Source organism: Hyla sarda, chromosome 8 (genome assembly GCF_029499605.1).
Source record: "Hyla sarda isolate aHylSar1 chromosome 8, aHylSar1.hap1, whole genome shotgun sequence".
NCBI lineage: Eukaryota > Metazoa > Chordata > Amphibia > Anura > Hylidae > Hyla > Hyla sarda.
In genome coordinates, this window is record NC_079196.1 from 149,346,537 (window position 1) to 149,370,380 (window position 23,844).

The following is a 23,844-nucleotide window of genomic DNA, read 5'->3' on the forward strand; positions in this document are numbered from 1 at the left end:
ACTACGTCAGATTCGGTGGACTGCGACGATGGTTAACGATGGCTGTGGTGTGAGTTTTTTTTTAAATAAAATTTTCTTTTTAGATGTGTCGTGTTTTTATATAATTGAATTTTCAGGCTTAGTAGTGGAAGCCATCTTGTAGACGGAATCCATTACTAAGCCGGGGCTTAGCGTTAGCACCAAAAACAGCTAGAGCTAACCCCCAATTATTACCCTGGTATCCACCGCCACAGGGGGTGCCAGGAAGAGCCGGTACCAACAGGCCCGAAGCATCATGATGCTCCTGGGCCTTAGCGGTAACAGGCTGGCGTTATTTAGGCTGAGAGGGCCAGTAACAATGGTCCTGGCCCACCTTGGTAACATCAGGCTGTTGCTGCTTGGTTGGTATTGTGCTGAGAATGAAAATACAGGGAACCCTATACGTTTTTTGTAAAATAAATAAATTTAAAAAACGCATAAGGTTCCCCATATTTTCAGTTTCAGCCAGAAACCAACCAAGCAGCAAAAGCCTGACGTTACCAGGGTGGGCAAGGACCATTGTTACTGACCCTCCCCAGCCTAAATAACGCCAGCCTGTTACCGCCTAGGCCCAGGAGTGCCATTTTTGATGCTCTGGGCCTGTTGGTACCGGCTCTTCCCGGCACCCCTGGGGTGGTGGGTACCACGGTAATAATTGGGGGTTAGCACTAGCTGGTTTGTGGCTAACACTAAGCTCTGGCTTAGTAATGGATTCTGTCTACAAGACGGCTTCCACTACTAAGCCTGAAAATTCAATTATAAAAAAACACAACACATTGAAATAATTTTTTTATTTAAAAAATACTACCCCACAGCCCTCATTAACCCTTTTATGGACATAAAAAAAACCACTGGTCATTGTCGCAATCCACCAAATCTGACGTAGTCCTCCGCATTCACGTATCTGAAATGAGAAGAAAAAAAAAAAGGTTATTACATTTTGGTCGCTCTCCCCTGGGGAGTGTGCCCATACTGCAGTGTAACAGGGAGCCCCCAATTGTTGACGTCTGCCTACTGTATCCTGTATATACAGTCATCTATAGATGGGTGTATATACAAGATAGCGCACAAAGACTTAACCCAGAACTGCTCAGCAGCAACGTGGGTTAACGCTTTCTTTGCTGGGCTCCTTTATAGTATACATGGGTACACAATGCACCCCTGTATACTATACAACCGGCGGAGGTAAGTAGTGATGCAATGCACCGTGTATATGTATATGCTATATATCAACTCCTCACCTTCTTACACTCTGTGGGCTGGGCGCTCTGCATCTGACCCACAGAGTGGTACCCGAAGGCAGTGAAAAAAATCACCACTGGGTAAAAAAATGATTGTTTCTGCACACCAGCAAAAATGCAAGAAAAAACGCAAGAAAAAGCTGTGACAGTTTTTCTGGCGTTTTTGCTGGTGGACATAAAATAAAAAAATTAAAAAATGGAATCCGAGCCTCAAAGCAATAGAGCAAAATCCGGGTGTCCACTTTTCGTGTGAGGTGTAGATCAGGTGTACAAACAGAACTGTGTGTAAATTTAGAACTTTGCACAAAATTTATCATGTGCCTTGCACAACAAGTATGGTAAATTTGGGGCAATTGCACTAAATTTAGACCAACCAAAATGATCTAAAAAAGACGTCTACCTACACCAACATTGATACTAGAGATGAGCGAACTTACAGTAAATTCGATTCGTCATGAACTTCTCGGCTCGGCAGTTAATGACTTATCCTGCATAAATTTAGTTCAGCTTTCAGGTGCTCCGGTGGGCTGTAAAAGGTGGATACAGTCCTAGGAAAGAGTCTAGGACTGTATCCACCTTTTCCAGCCCACGGGAGCACCTGAAAGCTAAACTAATTTATGCAGGATAAGTCATCAACTGCCGAGCAGAGAAGTTCGTGACGAATCGAATTTACTGTAAGTTCGCTCATCTCTAATTGATACATGTCCCCTATGATATTATAATGTTATCTTGTATATATTTAGAGTAGAAAAGACAGAGATTCTGTCCAGACAAGGACTACATATATTCTTCTCCACGTCCGTTCTCAATACAGCCAGGAAACATAAATGATGGAGCACGTCACATGGACACCCGCAGGACTACATATTCCATGAGGCTTGAAAACCGAACAGCACCATGGGAGATCGAGACAGTGCGCATAGCAGTTCCTGTCTGCCCGGCGAGTCTGTGAGTGATGACGTCACTGCCGAACTTCCAGCCGTAAAGTGAGGCCTTCTGTAAAGCAGAGTATACCGCTAGGACTGCGTGCACCGCAATGCCGCCGAAGAAACCTGCGGCCCCTCAAGCCGCGAAGAAGACCGAGCAGAAGAAGAAGGAGAAGGTCATAGAGGTGAATCCCGACAGCCTTGGTTCTGTGCCCAGTTCTCCATGTGTCCGGCGTGGCCTGTAGTCTAGCCAGGGCCTGCCGGCTGTCATGTGTGCCCCGCTGCCTCCACCACATATCATGGGGGCTCCCCCAGAATCAATAAGGGTCTGATGCCTGGGACCACTGATCAGGAGAATGGGGGTCCTGTGAGTGGTGGGCCAGCATGTGTGTGACTGCTCTGTTCAGACTAGATGACACTGTTTTTAAAACAATGTGTCGTGCTATTGCAAAACTACAACTCCCAGCATGCCTGGACGGCCATAGGTTGTGTGGGCATGCTGGGGCTTGTAGTTTTGCAACAGCTGGACACATACTATTTGAAAAACACTAGTCTTCGGGAATGACAGACAATTGCTATAGATATTAGCTCTATCATCCTGCCCCCTGTTCTCCTGATCAGTGGTGGTCCCTAACATGATGCCCAGTGACAGGACATGTTTCAAACTCCTGGACAATCTCATAGGCCATCAGAAGATATATATGTATGGAATTCCTATAGACGTGTATAGGAATTGTGGACACCCATCGTCTTGGGGTAGGTCTCTGCCTATGACATTGCCTGGGAGTTCTACATGTATCGTAGCCGGACATCATGACAGGTATGCTAGAAAGCTACAAACATTTTGTTCTTCTGGGTCATGTTACTTTTTCTTTTGACATGTCCCAATCCTTCACGTATCTACTGTACGGTACGACAATATATCAGTACAGTGGTCCCTCAACATATGATGTTAATCAGTTCCAAATGGACCATCGTTTGTTGAAACCATCGTATGTTGAGAGATCCTTGCAATGTAAAGTATAGGACAGTGGTCTACAACCTGCGGACCTCCAGATGTTGCCAAACTACAACACCCAGCATGCCCGGACAGCCAACGGCTGTCCGGGCATGCTGGGAGTTGTAGTTTTGCAACATCTGGAGGTCCACTGGTATTGGAGGTTGTACTCATGTGTCCCCGCCATCGCTTGTCACCGCTGCCCTGGATGTCACCTTCCATCGCTGTCGCCGCGTCCCCGACGCTCCAGCCAGGCCTCTGCTTCCCCGGCATCCTCACTCTCCGTCGCCGCCATCAACGTCACTACGCATGCCGCTCCTATTGGTTGATGGGATGGCGTGCGTAGCGACGTGACGATGAAGAGCGCCGACGATGCAGGGGATCCCAAAGAGGACGCGCCGGAGCCCCGAGGACAGGTAAGTGATCGTCAGCGGACCACACGGGGCACCGTAAACGGCTATCCGGTGGCAGCTGAAGCAGTCTGCGCTGCCGGATAGCCGTTTATGCGATGGCCCCGACATACAAAAGCATCGTATGTTGATGCTGCCTTCAGCATGCGATGGCCTCTGAGAGGGCATCGTATGTTGACATGATCGTATGTTGGGGCCATCATAGGTCGGGGGGGGGGGGGTCACTGTATAAGGTTGGTGATAGATTAGTGTAGTGCGGCGATCCAGAGGTCTAATGAAACAAACATCAGATCCTTATGATGGATACCGAAGATTCTATGTAAGGGTGCGTTCACACTGAGGAATTTCCTGGAGTAATTCTTCTTGAATTCACCGCTTAGAAATAATTAACATCTGCTTTGCCATTGACTTCAATGTATTTTACTCTGCACTGTTCACACGGCGTAAATTCCGCCGCAGAATTCCGTTCCACTAGAAGAAACAAACATGTTCATTATTCTTGAGGAATATGCGAGCAGAAGTCCATTGAAGTCAATGATAAAGTGTTTCCGCGCAGAAATGCCACACGAAAAAATAAATAAAAAGGGAAATTCCGATTCCAATCCAGTTCCCTCTATATTCCATTCGGAATTCCACATTCTGCATGATTTTCGTGCTAAATTGGCAGGACAAAAACTGAAATTCCGCAGCGGAATTTTTACGTGCGGATTCCTCTACTATTCCTCAGTCATTGGACCTGTGGTTGAGCTGCCCATACTAGGGGTGCAAAAATATGTCTATCATTCTGGTCCTGCTGGTGGCGCTATGAGAAACATTGAGGGTGATTGTATTTTCACCCCAGTATACAAGAGTGCAGACAAGCGATCCACTGCTGAGGTAGCCAGAGGGTTTACCTCACATCCTATGGCGGCTGCTGCACTGAGAATGATAAAGCCTGGCAGGAATCTAATGTTTCATCCTAAAAGTCCCATACCATTAACCCCTTCCTTATTAAAAGTTTAAATCACCCCCCTTTTCCCAAATTCCATATTAAAAATATGTAACCATAATAAAAATAAACGTGTTATCGCCACGTGCGTAAATGTCCGAACTATAAAAATATAACATTAATTGAACCGCACGGTCAATGGCGTATGTGCAAAAAAATTCCAAAGTCCAAAATAGCTTATTTTTGGTCACTTTTTATATAATAAAATAATAAAAAGCGATCAAAAAGTCAGATAAATACAATATACCATATACACTGGCATATGGTATTAAGAAAAAAAACTAGCCATTGTCTGTGACGGTACAAAGAGCCCCAAATAAAGGATATATATCAATGTGGCACATCACTAAAATAGCGATCGCTGACTCTAGAGGAAGGCTGGTTACACCGTGACGCCGATCATGTGTCATAGACTATATTAGTTTACTTGTCTGACCGGTAGTAGAGTAGTTACAACAATTCACATTAAATTTGGATCATAAGAAATCTACTAGTCAGCTTAAATATTATCACTGAGAAAAAAATGATTAAACATTACATTTTAACGATTCCTTAAAAACCCCAAATATCTTTACACAACTCTACAGATTACTGACATGAAAAATATCACAGCTGGTTATAGAAATACAGTACAGTGGGCCCTCAGTATTTGATGGTAATTTTGTTCCAAATGGACCATCGTTAGTTGAAACCATCGTATGTTGAGGGATCCGTGCAATGTAAAGTATAGGAAGTTATACTCACCTGTCCCCGCCGCTCTGGACCATCAAGGCTGCCCTGGATGCCCTCCATCGCTGTCCCCGGGGTGTCCCCGCCACTCTGGACCGTCTCTGCTGCCCGGGATCGTCGCTCTTCATTGCCGTCATCACGTCGCTTCGTACGCCGCTCCGATTGGATGACGGGACAGCGTGCGCGGCGACATGATGATGACGGAGAGGGACGGCGATGCAGCGGAGCCTGAAGCGGACGGTACGGAGTGCCGGGGACAGGTGAGTTATCACCAGACCACATGGGGCACCATAAACGGCTATCTGGTGGCAGCTGAAGCAGTCTGCGCTGCCGGATAGCAGTTTATGCGATTGCCCCGACATACAAAAGCATCGTATGTTGATGCTGCCTTCACCATGCGATGGCCTCTGAGAGGCCATCATATGTTGAAATTATCATATGTCGGGGCCATTGCAGGTCGGGGGGTCACTGTATAAGTGAAGCTTCATAAGGAAACTGGCATGTGATGTTGTCTTTAGGTCCGCTGCGGTGCCACTTGATAACCGGATTTAACCTCTGTCTCTCTGCCACAGTGGTCATACAAACACTACATTCTTCACTTCTTGGTTACCTCTCCTCCATAAGAGTGCCCTTATTTCTATGCCAGTATGACATGATTGGTGTTGAGGGTCAGGCAGTCCATTTTGGAGTGAATAATCAGCCATACCCAGGAACATGGGTATATAGCTGTAGTGACTGTGTATACTGCTATATAGCTTTTCTCGCTCCAAATGATAGGATAGTTTCCCAATCAACCATCTGATAGTAATCCTTGGATTGGGGCAAGAAAGAAATGGTTTTGCCCCAAGAGGCACAGTCATAATGTTATAAAAGACACATACCTAGCAAAGAAGAGCCATAAGGAAAATTACATGTCATGGGGGGGGGGGGGTACATCATTGTTCTCTTTGCATCTACTGGGGGTGAAACTTGATAAGCAGATTAAGCCTCTGTCTGTTTCTCTTCCACAGTGGTCATATAGACGGTGTTTCCCAAACAGGGTGCCTCCAGCTGTTGCAAAACACTCTGGTTTGGAAACAATGATATAGACACTAGGGGGGAGATTTATGAAAACCTGTTGAGAGGAAAGTTGCCCATAGCAACCAATCAGTTCTCTTCTTTCATTTTTGAAAAGGCATGGGGAAAAATGAAAGAAGCGACCTGATTGGTTACTATGGGCAACTGGACAACTTTTCCTCTGGACAAGTTTTAATAAATCTCCATCTAGATTCTTTACTACTTTGGTATTCTGTCCTAAGAGTTCCCCTATTTCTAAGTCCTTTTTGCTAGTACCATACTTCTATAGCCAGCTGCCAAGGTTATTTCTTTTCACTTTAAAGGGGTTATCCAGGAAGTTTATATATCAACTGGCTCCAGAAAGTTAAACAGATTTGTAAATTACTTCTATTAATCCTTTCAGTACTTATGATCTGCTGAAGTTGAGTTGTTATTTTCTGTCTAAGTGCTCTCTGATGACACGTGTCTCGGGAACTGTCCGGAGTAGAAGCAAACCTCTTCTACTCTGCGCAGTTCCCGAGACAAGCAGAGATGTCAGCAGAGAGTACTGTTGCCAGACAGAAAAGAACAACTCAACTTCAGTAGCTGATAATTATTGGAAGGATTAAGTTTTTTTTTTTTTTTTTTTTTTTTTTATAGAAGTAATTTACAAATCTGTTCTGGAGCCAGTTGATATAGTGTATAGTGACAGTAGGGTAGGTGTTGACCATTTACAGCCATTGTATGTACAATATGATGAGTCGGTGACTAATGCTTTTTAATGTTATTATGTATTAATTGTAGACCGGGTCTGTCCATACTGCTGAATTTTAGCTGCCAGCTTTTAGTTTCTAGCAGAGCTCTATTGTTTTCAATGTGATTGTGCTGCTCTGTGCACACATTGGGATTTTAGAATGGACATCTGCCCAAAGAATGAGTCAGTTGTGTTAGCGGATATAGTGGAGGAAATTCAGTCCGGAATTTCCAAATGCAATTCATTAAAACAATCAGGTTGGCAAATGGTTAAAAAGGGGTAGTACTTCCTTTTCCTGGGTAGAACCATAGTTTAGTACATAATTTCCATTCCAATTCTGAGTGGTATTGAAAAATTCCACACATCTCTGAAATAAGCAGCGTATTCAATTCAGAGCGGATAAATTGAAATTCAGCTGTGTGGACGGGCCCTTATTGGGACAAACTGGGAAACTGCCGAATCTCTCCCCTAGATGGGTCATTGTCCCAGTGAGAAGACCTCCTTTGACCTTTAGTTTCCTAGCCCTGGGTCCCAGTAGAGCATACAGATATAACCCAGACAGGTGAACTTGCCCGGGACATCTGCTTTCTGCTTATGTGTTGTTGTTTTTTTAACCTCTTTATAACCCAGGCTTCTTTAGTCCCTTGGCTGGCAGCAAAATAATTCTGAGGATCAACTGGATGCACCAGGAATACTTCACATTTTATAGCCCTGTGCACAGTGCTCACTAGGGCAGGGCTTGCTGGCACATTGCCAATGTGTACTTTGAGCCATCTCCATTTTTCCTCTGTCACATGGGTAAATTTGGCTACATTGGTTCTCTATGGTCAAATTTTATGTAGCCTCTAACTTTAACTAGTGGATTTTACTTCATGTTCACTGTAGAATGATAAAAATTGTTACATGCTGATATGGTACATGTCACCGCAATATTTGGTCAATGTAATTTTTTTTCTTTTTTTGTCCTGATTTTACTTTTTATCTTTCATTAAAGGACAAGACATTTGGCCTTAAGAACAAGAAGGGTGCCAAGCAGCAAAAATTTATCAAAAATGTCACACACCAGGTTAAATTCGGACAGCAGAACCCTCGAGTGGTGAGTATCAGTAGTATACAATACATTGTAGTTGTGGCCATACCAACAAATGAGATGCATTCACACGGCCGTTTTCTCCTGTCCGGTTTTTCTCCCGTCAAAGCTGCACTAACGGACCATACTACAAACGGATGCAAAGGGATGCCATTTAGTGGCATTCTTTTGCATCCGTTTTTCACTCGTTAACTGTGAAAAAGTCAGCTGCCTACAGACTCCCACAGCCTGGGGTACTACTACTCCCATCATGAACAGACTAGTTTCCATGATGGAAGTACTAGTTGCCCTGAGTGGCTGGGGAGACTACAATAGTGCGTGTACTACTACCCCCATCATGGAAAAGTCTGTTCCATGTTAGGGGTAGTAGTATAGAGGCTGAGGGATTGATCGCACCGGGTCTTACTTCTGAGACCCAATGCGATCAAAAACTATTAACCAGGGGAGTGGGCGGCATCCTCTGCTCCCCTGCGATGTATATACGGTCTTTTACTTTCATTTTCAAATCCTCCACCAGGAGTCTTGAATGGTCGGCACAGAGTGGCCATTCACGGCTCTCGGCGGGGTTTTTAAAGTCAGTCAGTGCGATCTTGATTTAACACTGAGCCGAGGGTCCAGATGCGCTGATTGAACAATCCTTTTCACTCCTCGCTGCTGGGATAGTGCTGCGGGGTGCCAGAAATATGTAAAAGCACTGCAGGGACCAGACATATAGGAGTGAAAAGGATTGTTCAGACAGCGCATCTGACCGGAGATCAGAGAGAGGAGTGCTATCAGACGGGAGAGAGCACGGAGAGAGGAGTGCTATCAGACAGGAGAGAGGATTGCTAGCCCACCCTCACTTACTGGACTTTGTCCATGCTTGTGCTTCAGCTTGGACAAAGCCATGATTTTATAAGCCATGCTTTCTATAAAAAGGAAATAACATTTTTTTATGAAGTATATTAGAAAGGTTAATGTTTTCCCAAGATGTACAACATATAAAGTTTTTCAAACTGACAGTGCCCATTGAAGTGTTAGTTACCATGCTTGCATTGATGTAAATGAGACTAATGAATAGGCCTCTGTATATTACTGATGAGTGGCATATGTCACATACATGGGCATCAGCTATAATATCTGTGATGTGGCACTGTATATAGGCTCTGGGATCATACAGCTGTCTTACTAAATATTAAAGCATATAATACAACTATTAGGAAATTTTCAGCTTTGTCTGTTATTTAGGTGGCACAGGCTGAAGGAGAGAAGAAAACTAAAAAGGACGACAAAAAGAAAGAGCTACAAGAGTTAAATGACCTTTTTAAACCGGTAGTAGCTGCGCAAAAGGTCAGCAAAGGTAGATTAATTGTTGAAGTCTCTGGAATTTACAGAACATGATTATAAATGAAAATTTCTTGTTTCTGCTTCTCTTTTTATATAGTATATATGAGTCAAGATTCTAGTGTAAACAGTCATTGTTTAGTCAGTACTGTGACATGATGCATAGTGTGAGCTATGTCTCAGTTTGGCAATCACAAAAGGTCCCATATGAGTCCCAAGGGTTGTGAGGCTAAACTGTATTACCAATATCCCTTTGGGAATAAACCCCTCAGAGACAATAAACCCTTTCACTTAGGGGCTCCTTAAAATATAACTTTTGTTTAAAAAAATAAATATGGTGTGTGTGTGTGATATAGATAGATAGATAGATAGATAGATAGATAGATAGATAGATAGATAGAGAGATATATATATATATATATATATATATATAATCAGTGGCTTCACTTTATTGTAGCCCCCTGAGTGATAGTTTGTAGGTTGTGAGCTTATAGCATAGCTCACAGTACACTGTACCTAAATAGGTTAATAGCAAGCTTTTTGGCAGGCTGACACCTCGCCTTTTTCTCTTAAAACTTGACTTTCTATACCAACAAACAACTCTAGGGTATATTGTCCACCAATAGAGAGGTAACTGGCTAAAACTTCACTCACCTTTCTAACGTTTTGCCAGCTTCCTGGCTTTGTCAAGGGCTGTGAGGCTAATATATATTCTTATATCTCAAAGTGAAAGGGTTTATGGTCTCTGAAGGGTTTATCTCGTAAGGGGTATTGGGAATACATGTCTCAGTTTGGGACGCACACTACTTGTGTGTATCAGGGAATTATGCTTTCTAGGTAGAAAATGTCAGACATGTATGCATCTGCTATTACCAATTCGGGTACATCTGATGAAAATACTAGGCTTCACTCTGTTTATTGGCAACAACTGGAAACATCATCCCATTTGTATGGGTATGTTTATTATGTGTGCTGGTTAATAACCAGGAGTGTATGTTTTATCAGGGGGGGATGTAAGACTAGGCATGTTCACAGGATGTTTCTACTGTAATGGCAGAGGTACCCATAACTTAAATTCCTTTAAAGTGATTTCTCTTTAGGGTAGGCCATTAATGTTTGATCGTAAGGGGTTGGACCTCTGCAAACCAGTGCAGTAAAGGGGTCATGTTGGGGGTTTTCTTTGTTAAACAACCCCCTTTATGTCTTTAGGCTTTCCCACCATTTTCTATTTCTTCTATAAGGGTAGGTTTACACGTACGCAGATTTGATGCGCAGGATTTTCTGCTGCAGAGTTCAGTGTAAACTAAATGACTGAGCACAGCTTCTAATTGGCAGTTACAAATCCTGCGCATCAAATCTGTGCAGGATCCTGTACGTGTGAACCTACCCTTAAACAGAAGTTGATCAGTGTTTTGGCTTTGATAGTATTATTATTATTTTTTTTTTCTTTATTTAGGTGTTGATCCCAAATCTGTAGTATGTGCTTTCTACAAGCAAGGACAGTGCACTAAGGGCGACAAGTGCAAATTTTCCCACGACTTGTCTTTAGAACGAAAGTGTGAGAAGAGAAGTCTTTATTTTGATGGAAGAGACGATGAACTTGAAAAAGGTAAAGTCTACCTAAATCAGCAATGTCCAACTGGTCAATACTTAGATAGATATAAGCACTCATGAACACAGTTGTGGTGGGGGCTACAGTCAATGGCCAAAATCAATGATCCTGCTGATGTTGGTCATTTAACCCGTTTAAATGCTCGGTTAATAGTGTATGTGGCATTTAAAAGGCTAAATGACAGGTGCTGCACTGTTGTACAATCGGCTCCACTAAAACATGTTCAGATTGCCAAATGGCTATGGCAGCTGGAGGCTTTTACATAGATCTTATGATACAGGCTGCTTCAGCATAGCATTGATCAGCTTAAGCAATCTAAGGATTGCTTTTAAAAGTCCTCTAGAGGGACTTAAAATATATAAATAAATGTTTTCAAAATTAAAAAAGCCCCTCCCCTAATGCAAATTCTAATCAACTCCCTCTCTCCCATTTTTCAATAATAAAGAAAAAGAAAACCTGTTTGGTATTGCTGCATGCAGTTATATCTGAACTATTAAAGAACAACATTATTGATCCCAAACGGTGTAAACGAAAATAAGGATGCATTCCCGCCACATATATTGCTTCGTGCCATGCCCTTTCCATCGTAAATGGACCTGACCACTAATTGAAAACGTGGTGTGAATGCACCCTAATACTAAATGACAGAATTACAGATATTTGGTCACATAATGTATCAGAGAAAATTACATGGCGCTTTTTTGAGAACTTTTTAATCACAGTACACTGTTACCCAATTTTATCCTAAAAAAAATTATTTTCTGGTGTTTGGCAGTATGTTTTATGGTAAAATGTGACATTACAAAGTACAATTGATCCTGCATAAATAAAAAGCCCTAATATGGCTTGAAAACTAAACGGCAGTCTGCTACGGCTGTAAAATAAGAAATTGCAGCATTCACATGGAGTCTGGCCCAGCTCTGGCACTCTGTTTATTTTAAATGAGGTTAATTCTTTATTATAAAAACATAAAAAATGGGGCAAGAACACAACACCTAAACATTTATCGCTTTTCAGAAGTGGTGTTCACCCTTAAAGCGCTTTTTTTTTTGCGAAAATGTACTACTGCCTCTGCCTCGCTGTGCAGTAAAACAATAAAAGCAATCATTCTTACCGCTGCTGCTTTCACATCTTCCATTACCCGCTGCAGTCCGTTGATGTTCCGCTCACCCAACCACAAAACTAAGCAGCACTGTGTGCAGAAACAAAAAAGGAGAAATGACATGATCTTACAGTAACAGGGAAGGTAATTATGAAGACTTTTATTACTTTACTGCACAAGTGACCTATATTTGCCCAGAAAACCCCTTTTAATTGGGGTATTGGTTGCAGTGTGTTGGAAATGTCTTCAGCAGAGCAGGGGGTGCCATCATCTGGTCTGGGTAAGATTGCTGGCATTGGACGGGCAAATTGAGCATGCTACAGTTTGGTAATTTACAGCACTAGCAGGCAGCAGTTTGATGTTCAAATGAATTGTAATGCCACTTTAAGCCAATTTTAAATTCTGCAATTTTCTTATATACATGTGCTTAAATCTCTGCACACCCACCTTTTTGTAATTCACATGTGTCCATTCTGTTTCTGAGCAGAAAAATAAAAATAATGGGGTGTAGTACCTGTTACTAGATGGACACCCAACCTGACCCTATTGACTTATAATGGAATCCATTAGGTTCCATCTTGGTGTCTGTCATTTTGACAGAAATACTAGTATTGCATAATGTACTGTTCTTCCTGTCAAATATAATGAAATCTGCAATGGGGCATCTAACTCAGTCTTATATCAGTGCAGCTGACCCGTTTCCTTTATATGCTGTAAATTCGTATAGTTGTTGTACACCTGAGAACAAATTTTTTTTTATTGTAATATGCTTCACTAGTTTTTCTGCGGTTGTATTACCTACCACTGTGTGGCTTAAAGATCACTGTTCCTAGACATCTTGGCATGTACAGATGACTAGAGACGAAACTTGATGGACTGGGCTGTTAGAAAGTTAAAATATCATTGAGCTGTTCAAAAATGAGTAGTACATTGTAATGTATTGATGATACACCCATAACTAAGGTTTAGAGTGATTGAAATGATGATCGGGTGGTCACATATGGTTGCACATAGCAAATCCTCAAATCTGTATTTCTTTTTGTAGATACAATGGAGACTTGGGATGAGAAAAAACTGGAGGAGGTGGTTAACAAGAAGCACGGAGAAGCAGAAAAGAAGAAACTTAAAACTCAGATAGTATGTTGTATTGAGATATTTTATTCACTACATACATTCAATAATGGTTGGGAATCTCCATTAGCTGCAAACTTAATATCTTTTAACATTCAAAAAGTACAAAACCTCTTTTAAATGTACGTTCACACATTGAAATCCGTGATAGCAGCAGGTTACCAGCAAACCCATTGGAGGGAATGGAAGTGAAACTTGTAGTGGGAAGCCCGCTGCAAGCTATCATTGTGTGCATGTACCTATAGAAGATTGCCCAAAATCGCATTGAAAGTGGTCTTTTCAAATAAAACTGCCACTATTTTTATAATGTATGGTGGACTGAAAATCTGTCACATGAAATAGTCTGGGTCTTTTGCAGAGAATTATTTCTGACACTCGGGAGGATTAGCAGGAAACTAAATATGTTATTTTCTGTTAATCCACACACATACAGTCAAGCCTCTCCAAAAGAATAGAGATATTTAAATTAGAATATAAAAATAAAGGCGCACATCACTCTTCAGCTCAAGGCTTAAAGGGGTAGTCCAGTGGTGAAAAACTTATCCCCTATCCTAAGGATAGGGGATGTTTGAGATCGCGGGGGGCCCGACCGCTGGGGCCCCCTGCGATCTCTCTGTACAGGGCCCCGGCTCTCCGGCCTGATAGTGGGTGTCGACCCACCCACGAAGTGGTGGCCGACACGCCCCCTCAATACATCTCAATGGCAGAGCCGGAGATTGCCAAAGGCAGCGCTTCGGCTCTGCCATAGAGTTGTATTGAGGGGGCGTGTCGGCGGCCGCTTCCCGCGGGCTGTCGGGGCTCCGTACAGGAGATCGCAGGGGGCCCCAGCGGTCGGACCCCCGCGATCTGCAACTTATCCCCTATCCTTAAGATAGGGGATAAGTTGTTAACCACTGAGTCACCACTGGACTACTCCTTTAATCATTTATGTTGTAGGTGATGTAGGTTTCTGGAGAATAATGGAGCCCATCTCCTGCAGTGAGCACTGAGCTTGGGAAGGTTGCGTGCTGCTGCAACATCACCTGACTGTTTCTGCTGATCAGTGGTGGTCCCAGCACTTAGACCCTGACTGACCAAAACTTTTGACATGACTGCCTTTAAAAATATAAGGCAATGAAATAATATGAACATATGAGGACATATTTACTAAAATCAGTACACCACCAAGTGCTGATTCAATATTCTTTTTCTGCTCACTGATCCAAAGCGTTTATCTTGCTGTGCTGATGACTATAAAATGTATACTGAATTGCTCTAGGTTTACCTATTCTGTAAAAAAAAAAAAAAAAAAAAAAAAAAAAAAAAAAAAAAAATAATATTATTATTATTTTTTTTTAATCTTACCCCCTCATAATTTTATGTTGAAATAAAAAATATCTTCTGAAGCTGAGGCTTATACTATTCTTGTTTCAGGTTTGTAAGTTCTTCCTAGAAGCAATAGAAAACAACAAATATGGGTGGTTTTGGGTGTGTCCTGGGGGAGGGGACACCTGCATGTATCGCCATGCTCTGCCTCCTGGCTTTGTACTAAAGAAGGAAAAGAAGAAAGAAGAAAAGGAAGACGAAATTTCATTAGAAGATTTGATAGAAAAGGAGGTATGCCATGTGTCTTAATCACTTTTGGTAACGCTTATACTGTTTCCATTGACCTCTAATTATACCCATTGCACCTTAAAACCATGTGGACGTGCTATTTTTAAATAGCCACAGAATTTTGTCAGACTGCTGTATACCTGCAGATCATAAGTGGATGTACAATTACCCAGGCCTTTTAGCTGTCCATTTTAAAACTGCACCGAATAGCATTACCATATGACTTGCATCCACAGTGACCACCACTTTATGAGCTTGTACCCTTAGAAAGTGCCTAGTCTGTAGGATAATCTGTCGGCTGTGAAGTTTTCAGTTTTATGCAGGGGAATATTTCTGAAATCTGACTATGCTGTGTTATAACTATACTTGTGCTGGCAACTGTGTTTTGTTACTGTTCTGTTTTAGATTTTATGTACAAGTAAAAGGTTTATTTTCAGAATAGATGTTATAAGAGTTGTTCGTTTTTTACACAATTTCCTCATAGACAGTTGCAGTAACAGTAAGGCCATGTTCACACAACAGAATTTACAACCAGAATTTCCACTGCATGTAGCTTAACATGCATGTGAATGGGTTTTCTGTGAACCTATTTACACTGTGGAATTTTCTGGTCAGAAACTTCCAACAGAAAATTCCAATCAAAAATCTCCACCAGAACATTGAACCTGTTACTGTATGGGGGTGGCAATGCCTGCTCGGTCTTCGCTCTGACTTATTCAGTTATTGCTGGCTGTGCTCAGAAGCGTCAAGGTTTATACACTCTATAAATGTGATTGTGTATGCATGATTGTAGATTCTTACACCTATTTATTTATTTATTATTATTTTTTTTTTGTAGCGTGCTGCACTTGGACCAAATGTTACCAGGATCACCTTAGAATCCTTTCTTTCTTGGAAGAAAAGAAAAAGGCAAGATCAAATAGTAAAGGATGAAGAGGAAATGGAAAAGAGAAAGGCAGACTTTAAAGCAGGAAAATCCATGGGGGTATTTATCCTTTTATTGAATTTATTGCCTGCAGTCGATTCTGCATTGCTCCAGGATTGCTCTAATATTAAAGACCTATTTTCCTCTTTTTAGATCAGCGGTCGTGAAGTATTTGAATTTAGACCCGAACTTGTGAATGATGATGATGAAGAGGCAGATGACACACAATACATATATGCTGAGGGAGAAGACGATGATGATGTAAGCTTTCAGGACTGTGTGTGTGTAACCAATAGCTTGCCAAAGCTGCAATCAATACATCCCAACCAGAGATACAGCACTAGTCACGAGGTCCAGTATAATGCAGGCTTAAGTCTTTATTGTACCCAAAAAACAAGTGTGCGACGTTTTGGCTCAGTAGCCTTTTTCAAGCATACTTTTCATGTTTGAAAAAGGCTACTGAACCGAAACGTTGCACGTGTTCTTGGGTACAATAAAGACTTAAGCCTGCATTATACCGGACCTTGTGACTAGTGCTCTATCTCTGGTTGGTATATATATTTTTAGGTCACCAAACATGAAAGTGGTAAGTGTATATTGCTGAAATTTCAAATGATGTAACACCAAATAAATTCAGCAATGCACAAAAATATGCAACATTTTTAATGAGAATACAAATAGATATTAAAATCAAGTATATAAGCACAGTGCACAGGACTGAAAAGACACAGGGGGTATAGGCACATAACATGGGCACAAAGAACCTGTAAATGCATACATGCGGTCATAGAAAATTTATTACTTGGGGTGCATACAAGCCCTAGTCAGAATAATCAGACAGTAAACATGCATAAAGAAGAGAAACAATAATAACCCAATGTAGAGCCATATGCCACCTGCACTTACCCCAACGTGCATTTCGCGCTACTGCGCTTCGTCAGGGGGCTTCCATGCAGTCGGCCCGCTGTGCTGCCTTTGCCACAGGCAACCTGGTAGCCCTCTGTCACTCCATGTGGCTTAAAGCCTCCAAGAAGTCTGTAACTGAACTTCCCTTTGCTGGTTCTCAGCTTTTTCGCAAGTGCCTAGATGACATTATCTTGGAGGCGGCGGGCAGAAAGAGTTCCTTATTACCTCGGAATAAGGCTTGCAGCACTACATCCCGTCGGAAGTCCTCCTCTTTCCGGTCCTTTCAGTCCTAATAAAGGGTCCAGGCAGGCACCTTCGCAAACCTACCTCGGCCTGAAGGGACGCCCCCACCTGCGGATTCTTCTCGGGTGGGAGGTCGTCTCTTACTCTTCTGAGATGCCTGGACCTCGCACGTTCAGTACTCCTGGGTCAGGGACGTGGTAGACAACGGGTACAAGATCTAACTTGCCTCCCTTCCAAGGGATCGCTTTTTTTCTTTCCCGGTCCCCCTCTCTAGCAAAAGCATTTCACTCAGTCCCTTGTCATCCAGGGAGTAATTGTCCCGGTTCCTCAGAGGGAACGTTTGAGGTTTTTTACTCAAACCTCTTCGTGGTCCCCAAGAGAGGTGGTTCTGTACACCCAATCTTTAGATCTCAAGAGTATCAACCAGCATCTTCTACTCCGCCATTTCTGAATGGAGTCTCTCCGTTCGGTAGTGGCACCCATGGATCAAGGGGAGTTTCTTTCCTAGGTGGACATCAAGGATGCCTACCTCCACATTCCAATATTCCCCGGTCATCAGCGGTACCTCCGCTTTGCAGTTCCAGAAGGCCATTTTCAGTTTGTAGCTCTCCCCTTTGGTCTGGCCACTGCTCCGCGTGTCTTTACCAATGTCCTGGCACCTGTGATAGCCCTTTTACGGACAAAGGGTGTCTCAGTGATTCCTTACTTGGATGACCTCCTGATCAAAACTCCAACCAGGGCTCAGAATCTGGAGAGTCTTGGTCTCGCCCTCCAGGCCTTGTCTCTCTTCGGTTGGATGGTCAAGACAAGTCCAACCTCTCTCCTACCCGATCACTGGTTTTCATGGGGCTCCAGTTCGACACAGCCACTGCCCTCATTCGACTCCCGCCGGACAAGCGGCTAACTGTCTTGTCAGGAGTCTGATTACTTCGGAACCCTGCCCCAGTTTCCATTCACTTTTGCATGGAAGTTCTGGGTCAGATGTTGGCGGCCATGGAGGCTGTGCCCTTTGCCCAGTTTCATTACCGTCCTCTTCAACTGGCGATTCTCTCCCGGTGGGACAGGTCTCCACTGTCTCTCGACCGCGAGATCGTTCTCTCTCGACGGTCTAGTCGGTCCCTTCTATGGTGGCTATGCTGTAGCGTACCTCAATCGCCAGGGTGGCACTCGCAGCTCAGCGGCGATGGCCGAGGTAACCAAAATTCTCCTCTGGGCGGAACTCAGGGTTCCGGCCATCTCAACAATTTACATTCCGGGAGTGCACAACTGGAAAGCGGGTTTTCTCAGCCGACCCCGGAGAGTGGTCCCTGCATCCGGAGGTGTTTGCAGAGATCTGCAACCTCTGGGGCACTCCAAACGTGTACCTCTTTGCGTCCCACCACAACCAAAAAGTTCCTCTTTTTGTGTCAAAGTCCCAGGACCCCTTGGCTCTAGCTGTGGATGCCCTGGTGATCCCTTGGTCGGGCTTTGCCCTATCCTATCTGTTCCCTCCCCTTCCTGGGGTCCTGAGGAAACTCAAAGCAGAGGGTGTTCCCACCATTCTCGTGGCTCCAGACTGGCCCCAGAGGACGTGGTCAGGCTTCTTGATGATGTACCGCTGCGCCTCCCACATCGTCCAGACCTCCTATCTCAAGGTCTCCCTGTGCCACCCCAATTTACCGTTGCTGCATTTGACGGCGTGGTGGTTGAGACCGCGGTTCTAAGGCCCGTGGTTTCTCTTCCCAAGTGATTGGCACCATACTCAGGGCTCGCAAGCCCTCCTCTGCAAAGATTTACCACTGTACCTGGCGGTCTTATTTTCGTTGGTGTGAAGCTCAGTCTTCCTCAGTTATCCTTTCCCCGAATCCTTTCCTTTTTGCATTCGGGGCTGGAACAAGGGTTTGCTCTCAGGTCAAGTTTCTTTTTCAAAGTCCTCTGGCGTCCAATTCTCATATCCGGACCTTTCTTCAGGGAGTGGCACACGCTGCCCCTCCTTTATAGGTCCCCTTCTCCCCCTTGGGACTTAAACTTGGTCTTAGGTGCCCTGCAAGGTGGTCCTTTTGAACCTCTCAGGGACATTCCTCTTCGCCCACTTTCCTCGAAGGTGGCGTTCCTTATTGCTATTACAGTGATCCCCCGACCTGCGATGGCCCGACATACGATAATTTCAACATACGATGGCCTCTCAGAGGCAATCGCATGTTAAAGGCAGCATCAACATATGATGATTTTTGTATGTCGGGGCCATCGCATAAACTGCTATCCGGCAGCACAGACTGCTTCAGCTGCTGCCGGATAGCTGTTTAACCCCTTAAGGACTCAGCCCATTTTGGCCTTAAGGACTCAGACAATTTAATTTTTACGTTTTCATTTTTTCCTCCTCTCCTTCTAAAAATCATAACTCTTTTTTATATTTTCATCCACAGACTAGTATGAGGGCTTGTTTTTTGCGTGACCAGTTGTCCTTTTGTAATGACATAACTCATTATATCATAAAATGTATGGCGCAACCAAAAAACACTATTTTTGTGGGGAAATTAAAACGAAAAACGCAATTTTGCTAATTTTGGAAGGTTTCGTTTTCACGCCGTACAATTTATGGTAAAAATGACGTGTTCTTTATTCTGAGGGTCAATACTATTAAAATGATACCCATTATTACATACTTTTCTATTATTGTTGCGCTTAAAAAAAATCACAAACTTTTTAACCAAATTAGTACGTTTATAATCCCTTTATTTTGATGACCTCTAACTTTTTTTTTTACATTGTTTTTTACACTTGAATAGTTTCCATAGGGGACTATTCATAGCAATACCATGATTGCTAATACTGATCTGTTCTATCGGCTATCTTCTGCTCTGGTCTGCTCGATCACAGACCAGAGCAGGAGACGCCGGTAGCCGGACGGAGGAAGGAGAGGGGACCTCCGTGCGGCGTTCTGAATGATTGGATCCCCGCAGCAGCGCTGCGGGCGATCCGATCATTCATTCAAATCGCGCACTGCCGCAGATGCCGGGATCTGTATTGATCCCGGCACCTGAGGGGTTAATGGCGGACGCCCGTGAGAACGCGGGCGTCGGCCATTGCCGGCGGGTCCCTGGCTGCGATTAGCAGCCGGGATCAGCCGCGCATGACACGGGCATTGCTCCGATGCCCGCGGTTATGCACAGGACTTAAATGTACGTCATGGTGCGTTAAGTACCACCGCACCAGGACGTACATTTACGTCCTGCGTCCTTAAGGGGTTAAGGTTCCCCGTGTGATTCGGTGATTGTCTCCCTCCTCGTCATCACGTCGCCACGCACGCCGCCCCGTCCTCCTAGAAACAGCAGCATATACCCAAGGTCTGTGTCCCCCAATGGATCCTTCGAGAACGAGATTTTACGGTAAGCATAAAAATCTCCTTATCTCGCAAGACTCTTGGAAGCTGAATTTTATTTATTTTCTTGCTGTGAACACTTTAACCTTTCATCTCCCTTTCTACCTTCACTTTTCAAAGGGGTTAATCTTAGTTCTTCCTACTTCTACATTTTAATGTGGAGATATGTCTTAGTTTAGTGGATCTATAAAAAATCACTCTGAGGCAGCTGTCTAGGAGGCCTAAGGAGGCATAAAAGGGTTGTCTGTTAGGGAATGGTCACATCTATGCCACAAACGCACATCTGTTTGTGGTTTAACCCAAACAGATCTGCCTAAACAAAACCAGTTTGGCTCAATGTTGTTTTCCCTGTGTATTGGCCTACTGGAAAAGTGGAGCTGAATAAACTCAAATGCTTAATGCGGCGGTAAGCATAGACTTTCACAAGTAAAGCTGTGTAAGGATTAGTTTTTTCATTAAATATACTTTTATTCCAACAGCTGGACACCTCTGATGTTCAGGACATTGACCTGAGTCGGTTTGTTCTTAAAGATGTTGATGAAACAGGTATTACAGTAGCAAGTCATGAGCGTTTCAGCATGTATGTCACATCAACAGATAAGGAAGGTAAGTGAACAGCCTCTTATTGTAATGTGTGCAGTGTCTTTCTCAGTCTAACATTGTACCATACAGAGAGATTGGTTTTTGTCTAGTTCAATAAAGTTTATGTGAAATAGTACATTATAAATTGTACAAGTAAGTGCTCAATCACATATTGAGGTTGCCATGAACCCATCTTATTGGACGAATTGCAGTCATTTTCCTGTTGCATTAATTATTTTATCGGCATAAATTTTTTGGGGGGAATTTGTCATATGATAAATTATTCCATGTACAGGCAATTTTACTAGTAGTGTTTAAAATGCCCACATAAGCTGGCCTGCAGTCAGATACTTGAGAAAATTATTGTAGCTCTGAGTTTAGGCAACAGCAAGGAGTTTACCCAGCTTGTAAAGTGGTGTTATGTCTGTGGAATACAGCATTGTGTTAAGCTTTGTGAGGTCCAGTCTTTGGGTCATCCATTAATGTCGTAAAAGAAGGGACATAACTAAACCAATACTTTGTCCACTTCAAAGTTTTCCTTGCAGTGCGTACGACCATGTGTGCAATGAGAAGTAGATACCCCATTAATTTTAGTAGGGCCGTACTGCAGTTCCCCTGCACAGCAAGTGGCCTACGTTCTGCTGTAAAAGGGGTGGCATCACTGCATCTTTCTCATAATCTGTAGTGTACCTGAGGTGGGGCCCCCTATGATCACGAAATGACTACTTAGTCTGGTAATCCATTGCTTTATAAGATGAAAAAACCCTTTTTAACTGTAAATAATTTTAAGAACTTATTATAACACATTTTAGGCTATATGCTGCCCCCTGAGCATGAAAGTATGGAATATTTCCATTTTGAATACAGTTGTTCAAACCTACATGAAATATTAACTCCTTGGGGACGAAGGGCGTATGCATACGCCCTCGCGTCCCGTCACTTAAGGACTGAGGGCGCATTCATATGCCCTCGGCATTTCCGATCACTGCCGATCGCCGTGCAGTGATCGGACCGGGATGACTGCTGATATCTATCAGCAGGCATCCCTTGGCAATGCCTAGGGGGGTCATGAGACCCCCCCCCCCCCGCCCCACCATATCGGCGATTGCAGCAAATCGCAGGTCAATTCAGACCCGCGATTTGCCGCGTTCCGGGCAAATCGGCTCACTGGTGACCCGATCTCCTGGAAAATAAGACTGATCGGAGCTGTCTGAGCCAGCTCCGACCAGGCTAAAGGATCGGAGCGAGGTGGCAGTGTTGCCACCCCCTCCTATCCCCTGCCATTGGTCGGTCAGGCTGACCACCAATGGCAGGAGGGGGGCGGGGGGTTAGAGTTCGTTTCCCCCGCTCTGGCCACTGATCGGAAGTCGGTACAGAGCAGGGGAACACGGGCGGAGAGGGGGGGGGGGGGGCATGGCCCGGCTTACCCGGACCTGCAGAGGCGGCATCCTGGAGCAGCGGCGCAAGCAGGAGGAGCGATGGCTGGAAAGTGCAGCTGAGAAGGCTGCAGTAAAGATTGCGATAAGTGATCTTCACTGTGGCCTTCTAAAAGCTGCAAAACTACAACTCCCAGCATGCCCAGACAGCCAAAGGCTGCCTGGGCATGCTGGGAGTTGTAGTTTTGCAACATCTGAAGTGGCACAGTTTGTAGACCACTATATGGTGGTCTCCAAACTGTAGCCCTCCAGATGTTGCGAAACTACAACTCCCAGCATGCCTGGACAAGTCTGGGCATGCTTGGAATTGTAGTTTTGCAACATCTGGAGGGCTACAGTTTGGAGGCCACTGTTCTTCCCCAGTTGTTGCATAACTACAATCCCCAACATGCCCAGACTGTCCAGGAATGCTGGGAGTTGTAGTTCTGCAACATCTGAAGGGCCAGATATTGCAGAACTACACGCCCAGCATCCCTGACTGTCTGGCCGTGCTGGGAATTGTAGTTTTGCAACAGCTGTAGGCACAATGGTTGGGAAACACTGAGCTAGAGTCCGTTTCCTAACTCAGTAATTCCAACCCGTGTGCCTCCAGCTGTGGCAAAACTACAACTCCCCGAGCGCACTGACAGACCGTACATGCTGGGAGTTGTAGTCTTGCAACAGCTGGAGGCACATGGGTTGGAATCGCTAAGCTAGAGTCTGTTTTCTAACTCAGTGGTTCCCCACCAGTGTGCCTACAGATGTTGTAAAAGTACAACTCCCAGCATGTACGGTCTGTCAGTGCGTTCTGGGAGTTGTCATTTTGAAGGGTACATTCACACAGGGTACATTCACACGGGTGGGTTTCCTTCAAGGAAACTTACTGTGAACGCCTGCCTGTGTGAATGTACCCTAAAAACACTACACTAACAAATAATAAAAAGTAAAACACTACACATACACCCCCTTACACGTCGCCCGCCCCCCCCCCCCCCCCAATAAAAACGAAAAACGTCTCATACGGTAGTGTTTCCTAAACGGCGCCTCCAGCTGTTGCAAAACCACAACTCCCAGTGTTGCCAGACAGCCATAGACTGTCCTGATAGGGCTGGGAGTCTTGCAACAGCTGGAGGCACCCTGTTTGGGAAACACTGCTGTATGGTTTTGGTGGAGACAAGCCCCATCCTTGTATCTGGGTCCGCCCCTATTGCAAATTCCTTATTCAGGCCTCAAATGCGCATGGCGCTCTCTCACTTCAGAGCCCTGTCGTATTTCAAGGCAACAGTTTTTAGGGCCACATATGGGGTATCTCGGTACTCGGGAGAAATTGCGTTACAAATTTTGGGGGGATTTTTCTCCCATTACCCATTGTAGAAATGGGGAAATTTTTGGGAAAAAAACCTGCACTTTAGGGAAAAATGTTTTTTTTTTCATTTACACATCTGAATTTAACAAAAAGTCGT

General features: G+C 44.0%; 1 protein-coding gene across 1 annotated transcript in view; it reads left to right on the forward strand.

Annotated features, from left to right (window-relative positions):
• The first annotated feature begins 2,058 nt into the window (after positions 1-2,058).
• The window catches only part of ZC3H15 (zinc finger CCCH-type containing 15), a 29,806-nt gene continuing 8,020 nt past the window's right edge, over positions 2,059-23,844 (forward strand). Inside the window, exons 1-9 of the mRNA XM_056535778.1 lie at positions 2,059-2,370; positions 8,093-8,194; positions 9,416-9,527; positions 10,968-11,120; positions 13,271-13,362; positions 14,770-14,952; positions 15,788-15,934; positions 16,028-16,135; positions 20,864-20,990. Of these exons, the coding sequence (XP_056391753.1) occupies positions 2,296-2,370; positions 8,093-8,194; positions 9,416-9,527; positions 10,968-11,120; positions 13,271-13,362; positions 14,770-14,952; positions 15,788-15,934; positions 16,028-16,135; positions 20,864-20,990 (1,099 nt within the window). The 5' untranslated portion in view covers positions 2,059-2,295. The remainder of the gene's footprint in view (positions 2,371-8,092; positions 8,195-9,415; positions 9,528-10,967; positions 11,121-13,270; positions 13,363-14,769; positions 14,953-15,787; positions 15,935-16,027; positions 16,136-20,863; positions 20,991-23,844) is intronic.